The 16635-nt window shown below is 42.4% G+C and overlaps 1 protein-coding gene across 5 annotated transcripts in view; it reads left to right on the top strand.

Moving 5' to 3' along the window:
* The first annotated feature begins 270 nt into the window (after positions 1–270).
* TP53BP1 (tumor protein p53 binding protein 1) overlaps positions 271–16635 on the top strand; it is a 38813-nt gene continuing 22448 nt past the window's right edge. The window contains exons 1-10 of one of the 5 annotated variants that reach the window (XM_084532815.1): positions 271–544; positions 632–825; positions 1135–1205; positions 1825–1986; positions 2454–2535; positions 2744–2889; positions 4556–4676; positions 7953–8044; positions 9056–9303; positions 10306–11560. In XM_084532815.1, the coding sequence (XP_084388941.1) occupies positions 371–544; positions 632–825; positions 1135–1205; positions 1825–1986; positions 2454–2535; positions 2744–2889; positions 4556–4676; positions 7953–8044; positions 9056–9303; positions 10306–11560 (2545 nt within the window). In that variant the 5' untranslated portion in view covers positions 271–370. The remainder of the gene's footprint in view (positions 545–631; positions 826–1134; positions 1206–1824; positions 1987–2453; positions 2536–2743; positions 2890–4555; positions 4677–7952; positions 8045–9055; positions 9304–10305; positions 11561–16635) is intronic. The other 4 variants (XM_084532814.1, XM_084532812.1, XM_084532813.1 and 1 more) reach the window with 4 other exon arrangements.

Here is a 16635-nt window from a genome sequence, read left to right as displayed (position 1 = left end):
TTTCGCGTGCCAGTAACGACAAAGGGCGCTCGGCAGGGGGGCTCTGGCGGGCCGGCTGTCCTGCCCCCGCCCCTCCCCTCTCCCCGGTTCTCACGGAGAGGCCGCGTGCGCGGCGCCTCCCGCTGAAGGGCGCGGGGGCCGCGGCATCTCCGCTGCCGCTCGTCCCGCGGCGCCCCAGCCGCCGTCTCCCTGGTAACGGCGCCTCCCTCGGAACGGCGGCGCGGGGCGGGCCGGGCCGGTCGCGCGCCGCCAATCCGCGCGCTGCAAGATGGCGGCTGCGGGAAGCGTGGCGCGGGGCGGCGGCGGGCGGGCGCCGTAGGGCCGCGGCGGGTGGGCTGCGCCGCGCGCTGCTGCTCCCGGGGCGCCCCGCATGGATCCCGGCGGCAGCCAGCCGGACCCCGGCCTCTCGCAGCGAGGCACGCCCTGCCTGATCGTGGCGGACTCGCAGCCCGAGAGCGCGGGCCCGGAGGAGGACGCGGAGCAGGCCTGCCTCGGCGTGCTCGCCCGCCGGCTGCCGGTCCGAAGGAGCCCGAGCCCCGTGCTGGTGAGCGGCGGCCCGGCCCGGCCCGGCTCGGTTCGGCCCGGCCCGGCCCGGCCCGGCCCTGACGCGACGCGTGCCCCTGTCTTGCAGGAGATCGTCCGCGGCCCTGCCGGCAGCCGGGCGCCCGCGGGCGGCGGGGCGGACAGGGAGCGACCCGCAGGTGAGAGCGGGGCGCGGGGCCGCGCCGTGCTTGCGGAGCCGATGGAGAGCCCTGCCCGCCCGGACGCTGCCGGCCCGCGCAGCCGCGTCGCTGAGGAGGTGCCGCCGCCCGGCGGGGAGAGCAGGTGGGCGCCGGGCGAGGCCAGGCGAGGCGAGGTGCGCCGGCTGCCGGCCGCCCCCTCGCGGGGCTCTCGCCCGACGAAATGGCGGCCGCGCGCCGTGAGCGGCCTGCGGCACGGGCGGCGGCAGCGGGGTCCGCGGGGGCTCCGGCGCCGCAGCCGCGCGGGGCCTGCCTCCGTGCCGGGCTGCGCTCCTCGGCGGGCTCGGGAGCCGCCGGGCTCGTTGCCGCCGTGAAGCAGCTCCTTGGAGCAGCAGCGGCCTGTCGGAAGGCAGCCCGCGGGAACCCCCGAGGTGAGTAGGTCTTTCTGTTGCAGTGCCCCTGTAAAGACTGAAGAAAGAGCTGGAAGCGATGTTGAGGACTGTCCTACCTCGCCATGTGTAGAAGGTATCTTCTCCGCCTCAGGTCACTGGGTGGTGAATCTGATCAATCTTCTGTGTAGCTTTCAGTTCTGTTCCCTCACTTGTCCCACCAGGGTAGTCGTGCCTGCAATAATTGGTCAGAAATTGGCATCTTTTTCCATTGCATCTTACTGTTATCTTTTTCCATTGGCATCTGGTCTGCATGCTTTGGAGCTTGAAAATCCGTGAGGACTTAATATCATCGTTACCAAGGATTTTGGAGACAAGGGATGGCTTAGAATATGCGTGGTGACCACTAGGAGATGGAGCCGTTTTATGGCAGAGGAGATAACTGGCATAATGGTTGTCATCAAAGGACTTTCAGGGACAGAATCTATATTATCAGGATTGTTTTCTGGTATCCAAATATACAGTAGTACCCAATGGCATTGTATAAGACCTTGCTAGTTAACACTGGCTTTAGATGTAATGGTCGCTGTCCCTGTACTATTACTATAGTTTTAATTGGTACAGCTGAATTGAGAGTCTGTTAGTTTATTTGGGGCTTTGGCAGTATCTTAGCGTATCTTTTGCCATGGCAAAAATGGCTTTTTTTTTTTTTTTTTTTTTTGGTACATATATTACTTATGGATGTTTGATGTTAGATACAGGCATGTCACAGCTGCCTTTTGGAGCTCTAGAGCTCTCACAGAGCCAGGACTTTGAGAGTGACTTTGTGCCCAATGAAGAAGATGCTAGGCATCAGTTTCGCTCTGGAGCTGCTATCCCATCTTCTTCCAGACCTTCAAAGAGTGATTCTAAAGATGGTATGTGAAAATGATCTTAGATGTGTTTTTGTTGCTCTGTAGCTTTTTTTTTTTTTTTTTTTTTTTTAAACTAATAGATGTTACGATTCTCTGAATACCATATTGGTAGTGTGCAACAATGAGTTCACAGTTCTTAGTTGAATAGAATTTTGTCTTGTCTTTACTTTGGGCTAGTTTATTTGTTTGCTTGTTGCTTCCCAAATGTTGTCACTGATTCTGGAACCTGTCTTTCCAAATTTATTTCTAGAACAAACATTCAGACAATCAGATACTGACTTCCATGCCTGGCAGAAACCTCATTCCATCCTTTTCTTTGTTCTGTTGATAGTTCAATGCTAAATCTTTTTCATATAAAATTTGTCTTTATATATACATACATAACTTAGAGAGCTACACGTGTTCTCTGTATTAGTCCAGTTGACCTCTGAGTGACAAATGTTCTTCTGTTTTTTTCTTTACCTTGCTAGAACTGAACGTGCATGACAGGCAAATTGTCTCAGGCATAGAAACGCATGCTGCTTTGGAGAGCCAGCCAGAGGAGTTTGAAAGGTAAAACAGTCCCTGTTCTTTGTATTTCTCTTGCTGAAATTCCAGAAGTTGTTTTGTGTGTGTTTTTTGACTTCTGATTTTTTTTTTCCACTTTTCTGACTGGTATATAGAAGTGCATAGCTTTAATCTATTCCAGTACATTTACTTTACAGTTTTGCAGTTGATATGTTGAGTTTCTCAGGTCAGTGACTGTGTCCTACTTTCCCAGAGCTCTGCAGGAAGGGGAAGAGGATACCACGAAAGAAATGCCCGTCTCTGATCCACTTAAAAGTGAGAAATCCTCTGGTATTTGTCATGAGGAGTTGGATATCTTGTCAACTCAGGAGGAGATGTTTCCTGAGAATAATGTAACAGGTAACAATAGACAAATAGAGCAAGAATGTCCATCCCAGAGGTCATCATAATCATTCCTGCTTGGTATTTTCAGTTGTGTAGTATTTAGGGTGTGGAGTGCTGTGAGTACTTTTCACATAATTTCAAATAAAATCGAGAACACTGGAAATGAAAGGCCACAACTTTCACTGGACTGTGGAGCAGTGTCTAAATGTCACTTCTTGATAGAACAGTGACAGTTGCTTGTTAAATATGTTTCCTTTCCTTTCTCGTCTCCCTTGAAGAACAAAAGTAATAATAATAAAAAGATCTTCTGAAACTGGTAATAATGATGCTCATGCCTTGTAGTGACACACAATCTAAAGTGTGGTTAAATACTGTAGGCAAATGTTGTAGGCTTCCTTACGTTGCGTAACTTGGGCAAAACATAGAAAAGGCCTTCAGGGTCATCAAGTCCGATCATCGACCTCACCTGTTGAGTCCCATCACTAGACCATGTCCCTTAATGTCATGTCCACATGTCTTGTAAGTACCTCCAGGGACAAGAACTCCACCGCTTCCCTGGACAGCCCATTCCAAGGCTCGATCACTCTTTATGAAGAAATTCTTCCTAATACCCAATCTAAACCTCCCTGGTGCAACCTGAGGCCGTTTCCTCATGTCTGATCACTTGTTCCCTGATAGAAGAGACTGACGCACACTTCACTACAGTCTCCTTTCAGTTAGTTGTAGAGTGTTGTGGTCTCTGCTCATCCCTCCTTTTATCCAGGCTAAACAACGCTAGTTCCTTCAGTTGTTACTCATAAGCATTGTTTTCTCTAGTCCCTTCACCAGCTTTGTTGCTGTTCTCTGTACATGCTCTAGCAACTCAATATCCTTCTTGTAGTTTCCACCTTACTCCTTCGCATCATTTAGCATCATTGGTGTTCCTGTTTGGGATAGGACAGTACCCTGCAACCAAAATGTTACCATGATTTCAGTCGATCTTACTTGCCACCTAGGTTAGTGTTCATTTCCTGAAAGAGAAGAGATTATGAAATTGCATCAGGAAAGAGGTCATCGCTGTATTGTCATGGTATGAGGATGTCTAGGTCTGGTTTTGGTATCCATAATTAAAAGGTTCGAGAAGAAGTAGTAGGGTTCTTAGCAATGCTTATAGTTACAGGTCTAGAAAATAAAAGTTTTGACAGGGAAGCTTGTCACAGTCTACAAAGCACGTACTAAATTAAGTCTCACTTAGTGGTTTTTGTTTAGCTTTAATTTGCGTACAACTGTGATTATGCTAGTATGTTTTCGTGTGTGAACCTCCTGTACCCGGAAGGTTCAGTAACCGCTTACGGAAATTGAATCTCTGGTCAATGTGATGTCTTTGAAGGAGGGGGGGTAATTTTGGAGCCATTGGGAATTTTTCTTTTTTAATTACCAAGTACAAAGATATGTACATTTTGGTCTGAAAAAAAATTTATTCTGTAGTTATAAACTACCTTTATCGTCTGAACTGTATGATGACCACATTTCACATGCTGGACTTCTACATGCTGTCCTTCTCCACCTTTGTGTGAAAAAGGCAGACAAGGATAGGCTGTGACTTTACAGTAAGGTGTACATCATTCATCAAAACTTTCTGATCAACTTGTTTAATGGCCAGATTTCTAATCTTACTTCCTTTTGTTCAAAATTGTTTCAGGGAATGGCTGTCCTGTAACCAGGGTGGAAGAGGGAAGTTCTCTGGCATGCACCCCTGCCCGCAGTCTGCACCTCCTGCAGCTCTCTGGACAGGGATCTCTTGTACAGCAGAGTCATTCCACGTAAGCAAAAAAAAAAAAAAAAAAAAAAAAAGACCCCCAAAAACACAAAACTATGTTGTAGTAGCTTCTGTACCATTTCCACCATGCTTTCTTTTATTCAAAGACTGCTAATGCTATCTGTTTACCTTAATTTGTGCAACAAAAGCAAGTTAAGCTAGTTTGGATTCCATGTCACCTGTTTGTGTTTGTACCTTGCAATTTGGAGCTGGTAGTTAAATAGAGTTCTCAAGTTTCCGTGCACATGATTTGAACAGGTATTACAGATTATAACGTGTAGTTCTATAGTTAAAAATTACAGTGTCAGTTATAGGATAGAAAATTTTATGGTTAATAAGTAGATCTTACAGAGAAGATGTATTTGAGAGGGCATTATGCGCAAAAGGAATGAATTCTGTTATTTAAAGGTCATCACCGTAGTTCTGGTCTAGTGAATGATAGTGCATTTTTGTTGTTAGAACTCTGAGATCTTCGCTTTCGACTGTGAATGTGTGTGTGGCATAAGGAAATTGTGTGGAAGCGCTTAGGAGAGCATGTAAGCTAGGAGAGAGTGTTCACATCTTGCTACTGTGGTGTCCTTGATTATGTTCACTGAATAAAGGTGTATGTATAGCTGAATATAGAATGAAGTTGCGGCTTCTAGCTTGTAACCCCGGGGCAACTCTTGAAAAGAGCTCTTTGCTTAACTGTTTTGCCTCAACAAGATTCCTGCTGGGGTTATCAGCTCTATTCCAGCACCAGCTATCTGTTGGTAATTCTTTCTTTGACTTACCCTGTTGTGATGACTTTTCTTTTCTTTTTTTTAATGATAGTGGATATTATGTACGTTCTTCTGCCTTTGACTTTTTGCCCTGCTCTGCTGTCTCACAGTTGGTGCTGGCTCTTTCTCTGTTGTCTACTCCCTCTTCTTGCATGTGCATGGTCTTAGGTGGAAGTTGTCAAAGCAGAAAGCAGTTCAGCTTGTGTTCTAGCAAGGTCTCTGTGACCTTTGAACCTAAATTGCTGATTGTTCTTTTGAGAACACTGGCCAAAATTCTCTTCTTCATGTTCAGTGTGGTGTTCCCACGCTTCCTCCCCACACAGCCCACCAACAATGAAGCCTGAAGGTTATTCCTTTCTCTCTACTTCCCCTCCCCCGGAGGATCCTCACTTTCCAGTTTCCCCGTCACACACATTATCAGTGTATGTTTGTCTTTCCTATCTTAAAACCATGCCCTTGACACTTGTACTTTCTTAGCTACTGCATTATTTATCTCTAAGTTGACTGAATACACTGTAGCAATTATCTGTAATTATCTCTTTCATACTGTACAATGTGGAGAGCAAGGAGGTGCTCTCAAAATAACTGCGTTAGATGACCGGGCCATGGCTGACATGTTAACTAGTGCTGTTGCAGGCAGTGACAGAGTCTTGTCTCCTCAATTTCTCATTAAGTTTGTGTTGTCAGGTGACTTTCTAATCATCATTTCCTAGCCAGAGCTCAAATAAGTGCTTTGTCTTCCTCAATTATAGTATAGAATCATAGAATATCCTGAGTTGAAAGGGACTCACAAAGATCATTGAGTCTAACTCCTGGTTCCACTCAGGACCATCCAAAAATCAAACCCTGTGTCTGAGATTGTTGTCCAAATGCCTCTTGAACTCTGGCAGGCTTGGTGCTGTGACCACCTCCCTGTGGAGCCTGTTCCAGTGCCTGACCAACCTCTTAGTGGTGAGGTTCCTCTCTTTCTGAGTAGCCTTTTCCTGATACCCAACCTGAACCTCTCCTGGTGCAGCTTCATGCTGTTCCCTCAAGTCTTACTGTTGGTCACCAGAGAGAGCAGATTAGCACCTGGCTGCCCTTCTGTATCCTTTTGTGAGGAAGTTGTAGGCTGCAATGAGGTTGCCCCTCAGTATCTTCTTCTCTAAGCTGAGCAAACCAAGTGATCTCAGCTGCTCCTCATGTCTTCCCCTCAAGACCAACCACATTTTTTGTTGCCCTCCTTTGGACACTGTCTAATAGTTTTATGACCTCCTTATGTTGTGGCGCCCAAGCTTGCACACAGTACTTGAGGTTGCACCAGAGCAGGGCGAGACAGTCAATTTCCTCGACCAGCTAGCAATGCTGGGCTTGTTGGTCCTTTTGGCTGCCAGGACACACCATTGAGTCACACTCAACTTACCATCAACCAAAACCCCCAGATCTCTTTCCCTGAGGCTGCTCTCCAGCCTCTTGTCTTCCAGTCAGTATGTATATCCAGGGTTGGCCCATCCCAGGTGCAGAATCCAGCACCTGCTCTTGTTGAAGTTCATGTGGTTGGTGATTGTCTAGGCTCTAATTTGTCAAGATCTCTCTGCAAGGCTTCTCTACCCTCAAGGGAGTCAATAGCTCCTCCTAATTTAATATCATCTGCAAATGTACTTAGTATACCTTTGAGTCCTGCATCCAGATCGTTTATAAAAACATTAAAGAAAACTGGCCCCAAAATGAAGCCCTGGAGAATCCCACTAGTGACTGGCTGCCAGCCTGATGTAACTCCGTTTACTATAGCCATTTGAGCTTGACCAGTCAGCTGATTTTTTCACCCATCGTATTATGCATTTATCTAGCTGTATGCTTGAGTTTCTTGTCCAGAAGGATTCTGTGAGAAACAATATTGTTAGCTTTGCTGAAATCCAAAAGGATTACATCAAGTGCCTTCCCTTGCTCAACGAGGTGGGTAATGTTGTCATAAAAGGAAATTAAATAAATTAAGCAGGACTTTGCCCTTGTGAATCCATGTTGGCCATGACCAGTGGGTGCATTGTCCTTCGTGTGTTTTTCAATAACTCCCAGAGTATTTTTTCCATTGGTTTACCAGGCACTGAAGTGAGACTGACAGGCCTGTGATTACCAGGGTCTTCTTTCTTGCCCTTCTTAAACGGACCACCCTTCTTGAAACTGGGATAGCATTTGCCAGCTTCCAGTCAACAGGGATATCAACTAATGATGCCTGTGTGGTCAATGATGATTTCTCAGGTCTTTATATATTTACATATATATAAAGCACCTATCACCATATTGATAAACACTCTTTGGATCCACTCTGACGGCAAGGGTAAGAACAGGAGTTGGCCTGTTAATACCTCAGCATTTCTGTTTTCAAACAATTAAACAAACAAACAAACAAGACTTTGCTAGAGAATACCTGACATGCTCTTGTGAGAAGACTCCTAATGTGACAAGCTGGATCTACATTTGAGAAGTTCATCAATTTTCTAGTGATATATGTTCTTTTTCCATGTTACCTTTTTCTGCAGTGGCTCTTCAGGCCTAGTCGTTCCATCTCCTGTTGCCTTTGGATCCAGTGCTCTTGTCCCTAGCAGTCCTACTGAACAGGAGCAAGCAAAAGGTAAAGTCTTCTGCATACTCACCTGTGGTTGTTTCTGTACTTCGTGGTTTAGTCTGAGCCTTTAGCCTTTTCAAAACTTGTTTAAATTACACTTAAAGTGTAAAGTGGGTTTGAGAATGCTGAAAGAGGCAGATGCAGGGAGATCTGTATTTGTAATTCAGATCCCAATATACTGTCAGTATTTCCTGCATAGCTATCATGATAAAATTTCCTTCACATGAAAGATGAGGAAAACTTCATATGGAAAAGAGAGTGCTTCTTGCCATTGTCCTCCTTTCTTAGGGGCAAGCCATTCTTTTGCTACAGGTAGGTATGGCTTAAATATATGCTGTTAGGGCAGTAGGAAAGAGAACTGGGTCATAAAAGTCATCTTACCCTAAGTGAAATGGCTAATACAATATTTTAAAAAGCTTTTATATGTTACATGTATGTATTCTAGAAGGTCATACCAAAAGACAGCTTGTTCTGTATACCTTGGTTCTTACACATTTTCTCTAAGTACCCGTTCGCTGTCAGGGTTAACGTATCCATGAACTTCTAGTACAAATCGCCATTCCTTTCTGCAAGATTGCCATCTCATTTGCTGCACAAAATCTGAAGTACCTTTAGAATAGATGTTTAGTTAGTGGGGTCTGAATTTGGTTGCGTTGTAATAGAAATAGCAAAACAAAAACCAAAAACATGTCCTCAGAGAATAATTTGTATAAATTTTAGACACTTATTTCTAATTGTAGAAATGTAGACCTGTGGTAGCAAAATAGTTATGAACTCTCCCCAACCCTTCACCCTGTTCATTTAAAGATACAGATAATTGTGTTAATTTTGTTTGTTTGTTTATTTATTTATTGTTTACCCCCACTCCTCCCTCCCGCCCCAAGATTTCAGGTTCACCCATTGAAGTATGAGAGAGTTGCATAAACCACTGCAGATAAAAATCTCTTAATGGAATGTTGGAAAGTAGGTACAACATAGAGATCTGCTAGTAATTTATTTTCTGCTCTTTCAATCCAGATGAACAGATGGATATCTCTATCCCATCACAAGCAAGAGAGCTGATGCAGGAGGAGCAGCAGGGAGAGGTGCTGATGCAGGAGCAGCAGAGGGGAGAGGCGCTAGTGGAGATAGCTATCCCATGTATCCCACCAGGACCTTCTGTCCTCCCACAGGCTTCAACTCCAGTATCCCAGAGTGCCCCAGCCTTCTTTCCTGGATCTTTACCTATACCATCACAACCAGAGTTCTCTCATGTGAGGGTTCATGTAAATATCTATCCCGACTTTTTTTTTGTGGGGGTATTGCAGAAAATGCATTTTTGAGCGAACCTCTGTGCTTCTGTGTGGGGCTTCCCTACTAAACTGATTGTCATGAGCTTCTCTGTTCCTACCAGTCACGGTTATATGTTGATGATATTTCTCTATATGTGTGGCAGTTTATCCTGCGGAGAAAATATAGAACAGCTTAAGAGGGCATAGAGAGTTACTGAATGTAGATTTTTTCTTTTATTCTACACTAAAAACTTTCCTTGTGCTTTTTTTTTTTTTCTTCCTTTCTTTGAAAGGCTTCTACTTTCTCATGCTGAACCAGGCATTCTGCATCTCAAACTGCGTCAGAAACTAGACTTCTACAAAGATAGATTTAATCGTTATTTGTCACGGAGAAGGCTTGAACAAGGCTTGATCTCGCTTAGCGCAAATTTCTTTTAAGTTGCTTATTCTTACCATCTGTTGTTTGCTTTTTGATTCTGGAAGTTAATATTGTTCAAAGGGATTTAACAGACACTTGGTGGCTTTATAGCTCAATATAACAAATTTAATTAAATTAAGGCAGAAAATACAGGTTGAAGTAGACTTCAGTAGTTGAGGCAGAGTTTTTTCCTTATCTGAAAGTGGTCTTCATGCTAATATAACTATTATAGAGAATCTTTCCAGAACCCTTGTTTGTCTGACTGAGAACAGCTACTGATTTGCCATACTTGCCCTGTACTTCATGATTTGGTAGTAGGAAAGGTGAGCCAAGGATCATGTCTGACTGGCAGAGGTACTGAAAAGCAATGAATGATGATAATTTCTTGTAGCAAGAATGTGGCAGTTAACACTTATTTAAATGGATAAAAAAAAACAACCAACCAAACAAAACTTGTTTTAATCCATAGGTTTGTTCTGAGCTTGCTCTGCTCTGTAATCTAGCATCATCTTTTGGAAATAATAAACAGCCCAATTTGGGATAACCTGATGTTCAGAATGCCAATTTTTTCATTTTAGGATATTTTTGTTCCAACTCAGAGCCCAGAGAAGAGACATGAAGGAGAAGAAAAAACTGTTGCTTTGACCTGTTCGTGCTTACCAGGAAACCTCTCTGGAACCACAGATGTTTTGTCAAAGGTGCCTATGGGGGACTCTGTGCCACAGCCTTCTGAGTCCTGTAGTCTGATCCTTTCTGTAAGTGAATGTAGTGAGTCTACAAAAGCAGAAGTCAGTTCAGGCTCTCTGAAAACTAGCCAAGATAGTGAAACTTTATGGGTACAGAAGGTTCCTGAATGCAAGGCCTCAGACTTGAGCCTTTGTGCTGTGGAGAATGACAACACAAAACTGAGACTGGATGCAGGCCATCAAGCCCTCTCTGAGAACTGTGAAAAAGCAAAAAAAGAGGGTATAAAAACTGCAGGAAAGCCTGTAATGCAGTTAGTTAGTGCAGGTGAAGCAGGAAATGAGTCACTAGCCCTTACAGCTCATCAGGATCATGGGTGTATTTCTGGAAGTCAAGCTGCTGAACATCAGTCTGGTCAGCCTGAGATTTTGTCCTGTACTCAGGGCAGAGAAGCACGGTCTCAGGGTTATCCATTGGAAGAGAGTTCTGAACCTGAGGCAGTTCCTGAGACTCAATGTGAAGAACAAGAAGAAAAGCTGCAAGTAGAAGAGAAACAAATAAACAAAGATGAGTCTCTTGTTAACATAGCCCTTTCTCAGAGGTTTATCCTTGAAAGGGAAGTACAGAGTCATGAAGACATGGAAGTGGATTTTGCTGGTGGCTCTGGTAAAAATAGCAAAAAATTGTCTGGTCATACCGAAGAATTAGGAAAGGTTGGACCAGAATGCTGTGTAAAAGAAACTTTACAAGACTGTACTTCTGGCATTGGAGAGGCAAAGAACATGGATAAACTGTCCTCTAAAGCTACTTCAGAAAACATGCCAAAACTCAGTAAAGTTTTATCTAAGCCTTCTGTAGGGGAGTTAATGGAACAGCATAACAATTTGTTTCCTAGATTAAAGACTGACATTCCATCAGAAGTGGTATTGTGTGTGAAAAGCCACCCAGATGGTTCAGAATTAGACCAGGCAATGAAAACGGAGAATCACACACCACTGCAGGAGAAAGGGGTTGACATGCTTGTGGCTCAGCAGGAGAATTGTATACAGAAGAGTACAGAGGATACTGCTATGACAAGGAATCTGGAGCAAGAAGAGAAGATGCAGCCACAGGAGAGGGTAGCTGCTAAGTCTCCCAGTCCTTCCAATGGTAAGTGAATTTAGGTTAGTAGTTTGTAGGTGTGTATACTTTGAATAATGTCAAGGGGGCTGTGTACAGTCCTCAGAGTTTTTGGGAAGCGCTGGTTCTGAATGGATGTTGAACAGCCTATCTTCAGAGCAGCAGTGAAAGTTACTGTTAACGTGTGTAAGGTGCTGTTCCCTTTTTCACCGTTGCAGCACTGCTGCAGGCAACAGTGATGAAAAGTAATTCATACTCCTAACACCCCCTTCCTGTTTTATGGTAGAAACTCTGAGCAACTTTGAAAACTTGGAATGTTCTGACCTTGGCAATGCTGATGGATTTCTGTAATGCTTTTTTTTTTTTTTTTTTTTTCCTGAAGCAACAATGGTAGTGTCCTTGAAAGGAAAAGGGTCTGTGGTAGTCTATACTTCCCTTTTAGGTGTCCTTACTGTTTGTTTGTTTATTTATTTATTTTCTCCTTTCATTCTCAGGGGAGGATTTTCTTTGTGGAGACATACAGAGCAGCTTTAAGTGAGACATTAATATAGCAAATCTATCTTGAGTAATTTAAAGATGAATGCTTTTTACTTTCACATAAGCTGCTCTTCAGTAGGCATTGTCATGAAGCAAAGTAAAAACTGACAGAAGTTTAACCTATTTTGCACGTATCCTTGTGTATCCCCACCTCCCCCCCCCCCCTTTTTTTTTTTTAAATCTGGGACAAGATTTTTTGAAGTGAGATAGAATAAGGAACAGTTCTGTCTGAAGCTTAACCAACAACAGATTGAAAAGTGTTTTTTGTTTGTTTGTTTTTGCTTTTTTTTTTGCTTTTTTTTTTTTTTTTTTCATGTTTTGCCATGCAGCTCTGCATAACTGCTGGTGCTGGTCAAGGATGGGAAATAAGTGTCTGGAAACAATGAAAGGGAGCAACCCCAACAATGCTGCCTTAAAGTGTTTGTCTGAATAGAGCCATGAACTCTTTATAATGTTACCGTGGTTTCATTTCAGTGTTGAAACCTCTTTAACTTGCTGTTGCGTAGTTAAGGAATCTGGAACGCTGTACCTGAGTTTTGTGGAGATTCTGCCCCTTCGTTGGCTCTGTTTTAAAGCAGTTCTGTTCTCCTCAAATGAGAAAATAATAGAAGACAGTGTTTTAGTTGGTATTAAGTCATACACATTTTTGTGATGTAACTTTTCATTATAAACTGCAGGATCAGAGAGAAGGAGAGGAGAGAGTTTTCCCCATCTTGTGATGGCAGTAGGTAACTTCCTGTCTCCTGAAGTTGGTGACTAAAAGCTGAGTGTGTGGAAACATTAGCTCTCAATAGGTGATTGTTGTCTTTACATCTGAGCAGACCAGTATGTTAGTTTATGTTTACTTAAGTCTCTACAGTGATTTGGGTAGTTTTTGCTCTGAATTATCTAAGTCATTCAATTATAGTACAGTAGAAGATTAATATAATTGCGGAGTGCTATTTAAATTAAATGAGATGTTCAACAGGGAAGATGTTTATGAACCACCTGGTAGATTCAGATTGACCAGTCTATGATCTTGTTTTATGGAACCTATACAACCATGGACTAGATTTGAATCACTCCTAGCACTTGAAGGTTGTGGTATTGTAGTATTGTCCTATAGTCTGTTCTTCAGAGCTTTGTTCAATGTTTTCTTGTTTTTATTTTGAGAAATTAGTGTAAGATATACAGCTCAAACATATTTCCTAATGTTCAGTCTTATTTTTCCCTTTATGGACTCAGAGCTGATAACTGGTCTGAGCAATTTTCTATTCTTTGTCACCGAGAGATCTATTCTTTGTCAGTGGGGGATATCTCACTTATGTCCTCTGCCAACTTACGGTTTGTTTTTTATCAAGACCTGTATATTTCTTCAAAACTTCTCTGATCAGTCTCACTAGTCCAATATTTTTTGCTATTTTCTGAACTACTTGTTTACTTTTTCCACTTATGAACTGATCCTGCCATTTATGACAGCTTTGGCTGTTTCTTCCTGATAGCTTTTTGAGTGCATTCTTATATGCTTCCCTCCCCTTTTCTTCAGTTCTTGTGACCTTGAACCGTGCTGACTTCTGGAACATGTGATCCTGTTCGGAAAGGTCAGAATGGCAGATTTCAGAAAGGAACAAGATGAAGAGCTTTCTTCTTTATGTCTGAGCAGACGTAGGTGAGATGACTTTGAAGTGCTAGATGGAGATTTGGATGAAAAGGGATTGAGTGTAATACTTGTGTGCTTTTAATACCAAATTTTCTGACAAGTTTGGAAAATACCCCCCAAAAAGCTGTTTAATAGTATGGAACTGTCTGGCAACAAAAACTTGAGATACTCAAAAATAGGATGAAGGTATTTTGCGTTGTAAGTTACAAATGACAGGTAAATATTCATATCTGTAGAAGTTAGATTACAGTGCGGTAGAGAAGAGAGATTTGAATGCTTATGTGTGTCATCAGTTTTGGAGAGATTTCCAGCAAAGGACAGTAGCATTTTTCAAGCTGGACTTTACTATTAATATCTGTTGACCTATTTTAAAGCAAAATAAAGCTTAAATTACTTTCAAGCCACATGGAGCCTTGTGGCCAGAGCTTTTTAATATCACTGACATCTGAGAAACACTTCTACCATGATTGCTTTATTTTGAGCTAAGTATATGTTTAGTCATACAAAAATTCCCTTGCTTTAGGGGGTTCTGATCTCTTTGCTTAGATTTAAAAACTCCACTTTCTCAATAATGAACTCATATGAATCAGTCTGTATTTTTGAGCACTGTTTAGTATGCCAGCTATCATACCAGTTTAACTGATGTAACTTTTGCACCCATTCTTCTGAATGCGGTTTTACCAATGAAGCGTTTAAGTGTTTTTTTGGTTTTGCTTTCTTTAACATCCCATAACTAGCGACAAACAGTTTCTTTCAGAATGTTATAACAAAATTCTGGCTGTTGCTGAGCAAGAAAGAAGAGCGTTTCAGTTGACCAGAAATGCAATGATTTCATGCGTTTTCTGACTTAAGGTCTTTGTTTGCATGGGGAACCAAGCACTAAGCAAATGGCATGCTGGAGGCAATTTGGTAGCATTTGTTTTGTCAACTGAGACAGTAGTGTCATCAGTTTCAGATTTAGGGTATGTTGCTGGGGTACATCTGAATTCCACAAATTCTTGTACAAAGTTTGGGGGCTGCCACTTCAGTGAGATTTAGGGAAAGCTTTCACTATTGTTTAAAAGTGGTCTGATTTAATCATGATTCATTTTTTCAAATTAGGGGAAAAAAATACAGAATCATAGAATATCCCGGGTTGGAAGGGACCCGTAAGGATCATCAAGTCCAACTCCTGGCACCGCACAGGTCTGCCCAAAAGTTCAGACCATGTGACTAAGCGCACAGTCCAAACACTTCTTAAATTCAGACAGGCTTGGTGCAGTGACTAGTTCCCTGGGGAGCTTGTTCCTGTGTGCAATCAGTATCAGACTTTGGAGGCTCTGCACAAAATCTGCATTTCCAGGGTTTTAGATATTCTGTGGACCAATAATACCAGCCTCTTTGTTAGATTATTTTGTTGCCATTTAATGGTATGGATGTTCTATTGTGTTTTTTTTTTTCTTTTTTTTTTTTTCCCTTCTTTGGTCCTTCCCATTTAGGGGCTTGCAGTAAGCTCATTGTGCCCATGTAATAGTACTAAACTAAAGACTGAAAATCATGTTCTCTGTGAACTGAGGAATTAACCAGTCAGAAGAGAATCAGTCTACTTTGGTATACAATTTCCTCCTGTATTTTCCCCAATATTGAATGGCAGATGCATATGGATGAATATAAGAGCAAAAATGTAGTGGGGAGATACTTCTCCAGAAGCCTCTGTTTCATCACTCAAAAATGTACGGTTTAGGAACTTTTTTTTTCTTGAATAGGTGTTCTTCTCTCCCTCCATGAAAATTCTCACTGTGTTTTTTTAACCTCTTTAAAGTTCTAGGCATCAAAGGTTCTTGCAATAGGAGGATTGACATCTTAAATTATATTCTGAGTTTTAAAAAAATAATACCCCAACTGTCTTTATTTCACCAGGTATTAGTTTCATTTGATGACCCCTAATTCTGAAACCTTAAAAATCTGATAACTTCAATTTGTGTAGAATCCTGTATATGGCAAGAATGAAGGTACTTGATATCAGTATAGTAAAACCTATTTCCTTTCTATTAAGCCATTTTAGATATTAGGGAAGTGTAAAGATACAGAGGAGATCAAATATTATTTAACATGAAGGTGAGTGATGATGTTTTAGATACTGTGTTGTTAATTTCCTCTAACTGAAAGAAGGAAAATAACTTTTTGTGTAGAAGAAAATACATTTTTTAAAATTGAATTAAAAAAAAAAAAAGACTTTAATGTTAACAAGCATGGGGCATTTGCTATGCTGGGACTGGATATCTCTGAAGATGATGTGGCATGGTCAAGAGAACAGTATAGGTCTTCGAATTTGACAAGAGTATTGGTTCTATTAAATAAACTGTTTGGCAGGACACTGCTGGAATGATGATAAAGATGAATAGCTATAATTATATACTGAAGCTGAACGTTATATTCCACTTCTGTATGGGGTTTCATTGAGTTCACAATCCCCAGCTTCTTTTTCAAGAGAGCATGAATAAAACTTCTTTTAGCTTGAGGTAATATTTCTCTTGCATATCATACTTAACACATCTTTTCTTAGATAAATCTAAATACAACTTAAAAACATCACATTTAGCTTGATTTACATTCCGAAGAGAGGTGTAAAATGAGCCATGTTTGGAGAAAATTAACTTGAAAATTAATGTTTGTGGTTGTATCTTGCATATTTATATTACACTAAATAGTAGAGTTGTCATAGAATCATAGAACAGCTTGGGTTGGAAGGAACATTAAAGATCATCTAGTTCCAACCTCCCTGCCATAGGCAAGGATGCCACCCACTAGGTCAGGTTGGCCAAGGCCCCATCCAGCCTGGCCTTGAACACTTTCAGGGATGGGGCATCCACAGCCTCTCTGGGCAACTTGTTCCAGTGCCCTCACTACCCTTACAGCAAAGAATTTCCTGCTAATGTCTGATCTAAAC

Source organism: Aythya ferina (genome assembly GCF_964211825.1).
Source record: "Aythya ferina genome assembly, chromosome: 11".
Taxonomy (NCBI): Eukaryota; Metazoa; Chordata; class Aves; order Anseriformes; family Anatidae; genus Aythya; species Aythya ferina.
Note: the sequence above shows the minus strand (reverse complement) of the source record. Positions and strands in the feature narration are given on the sequence as shown.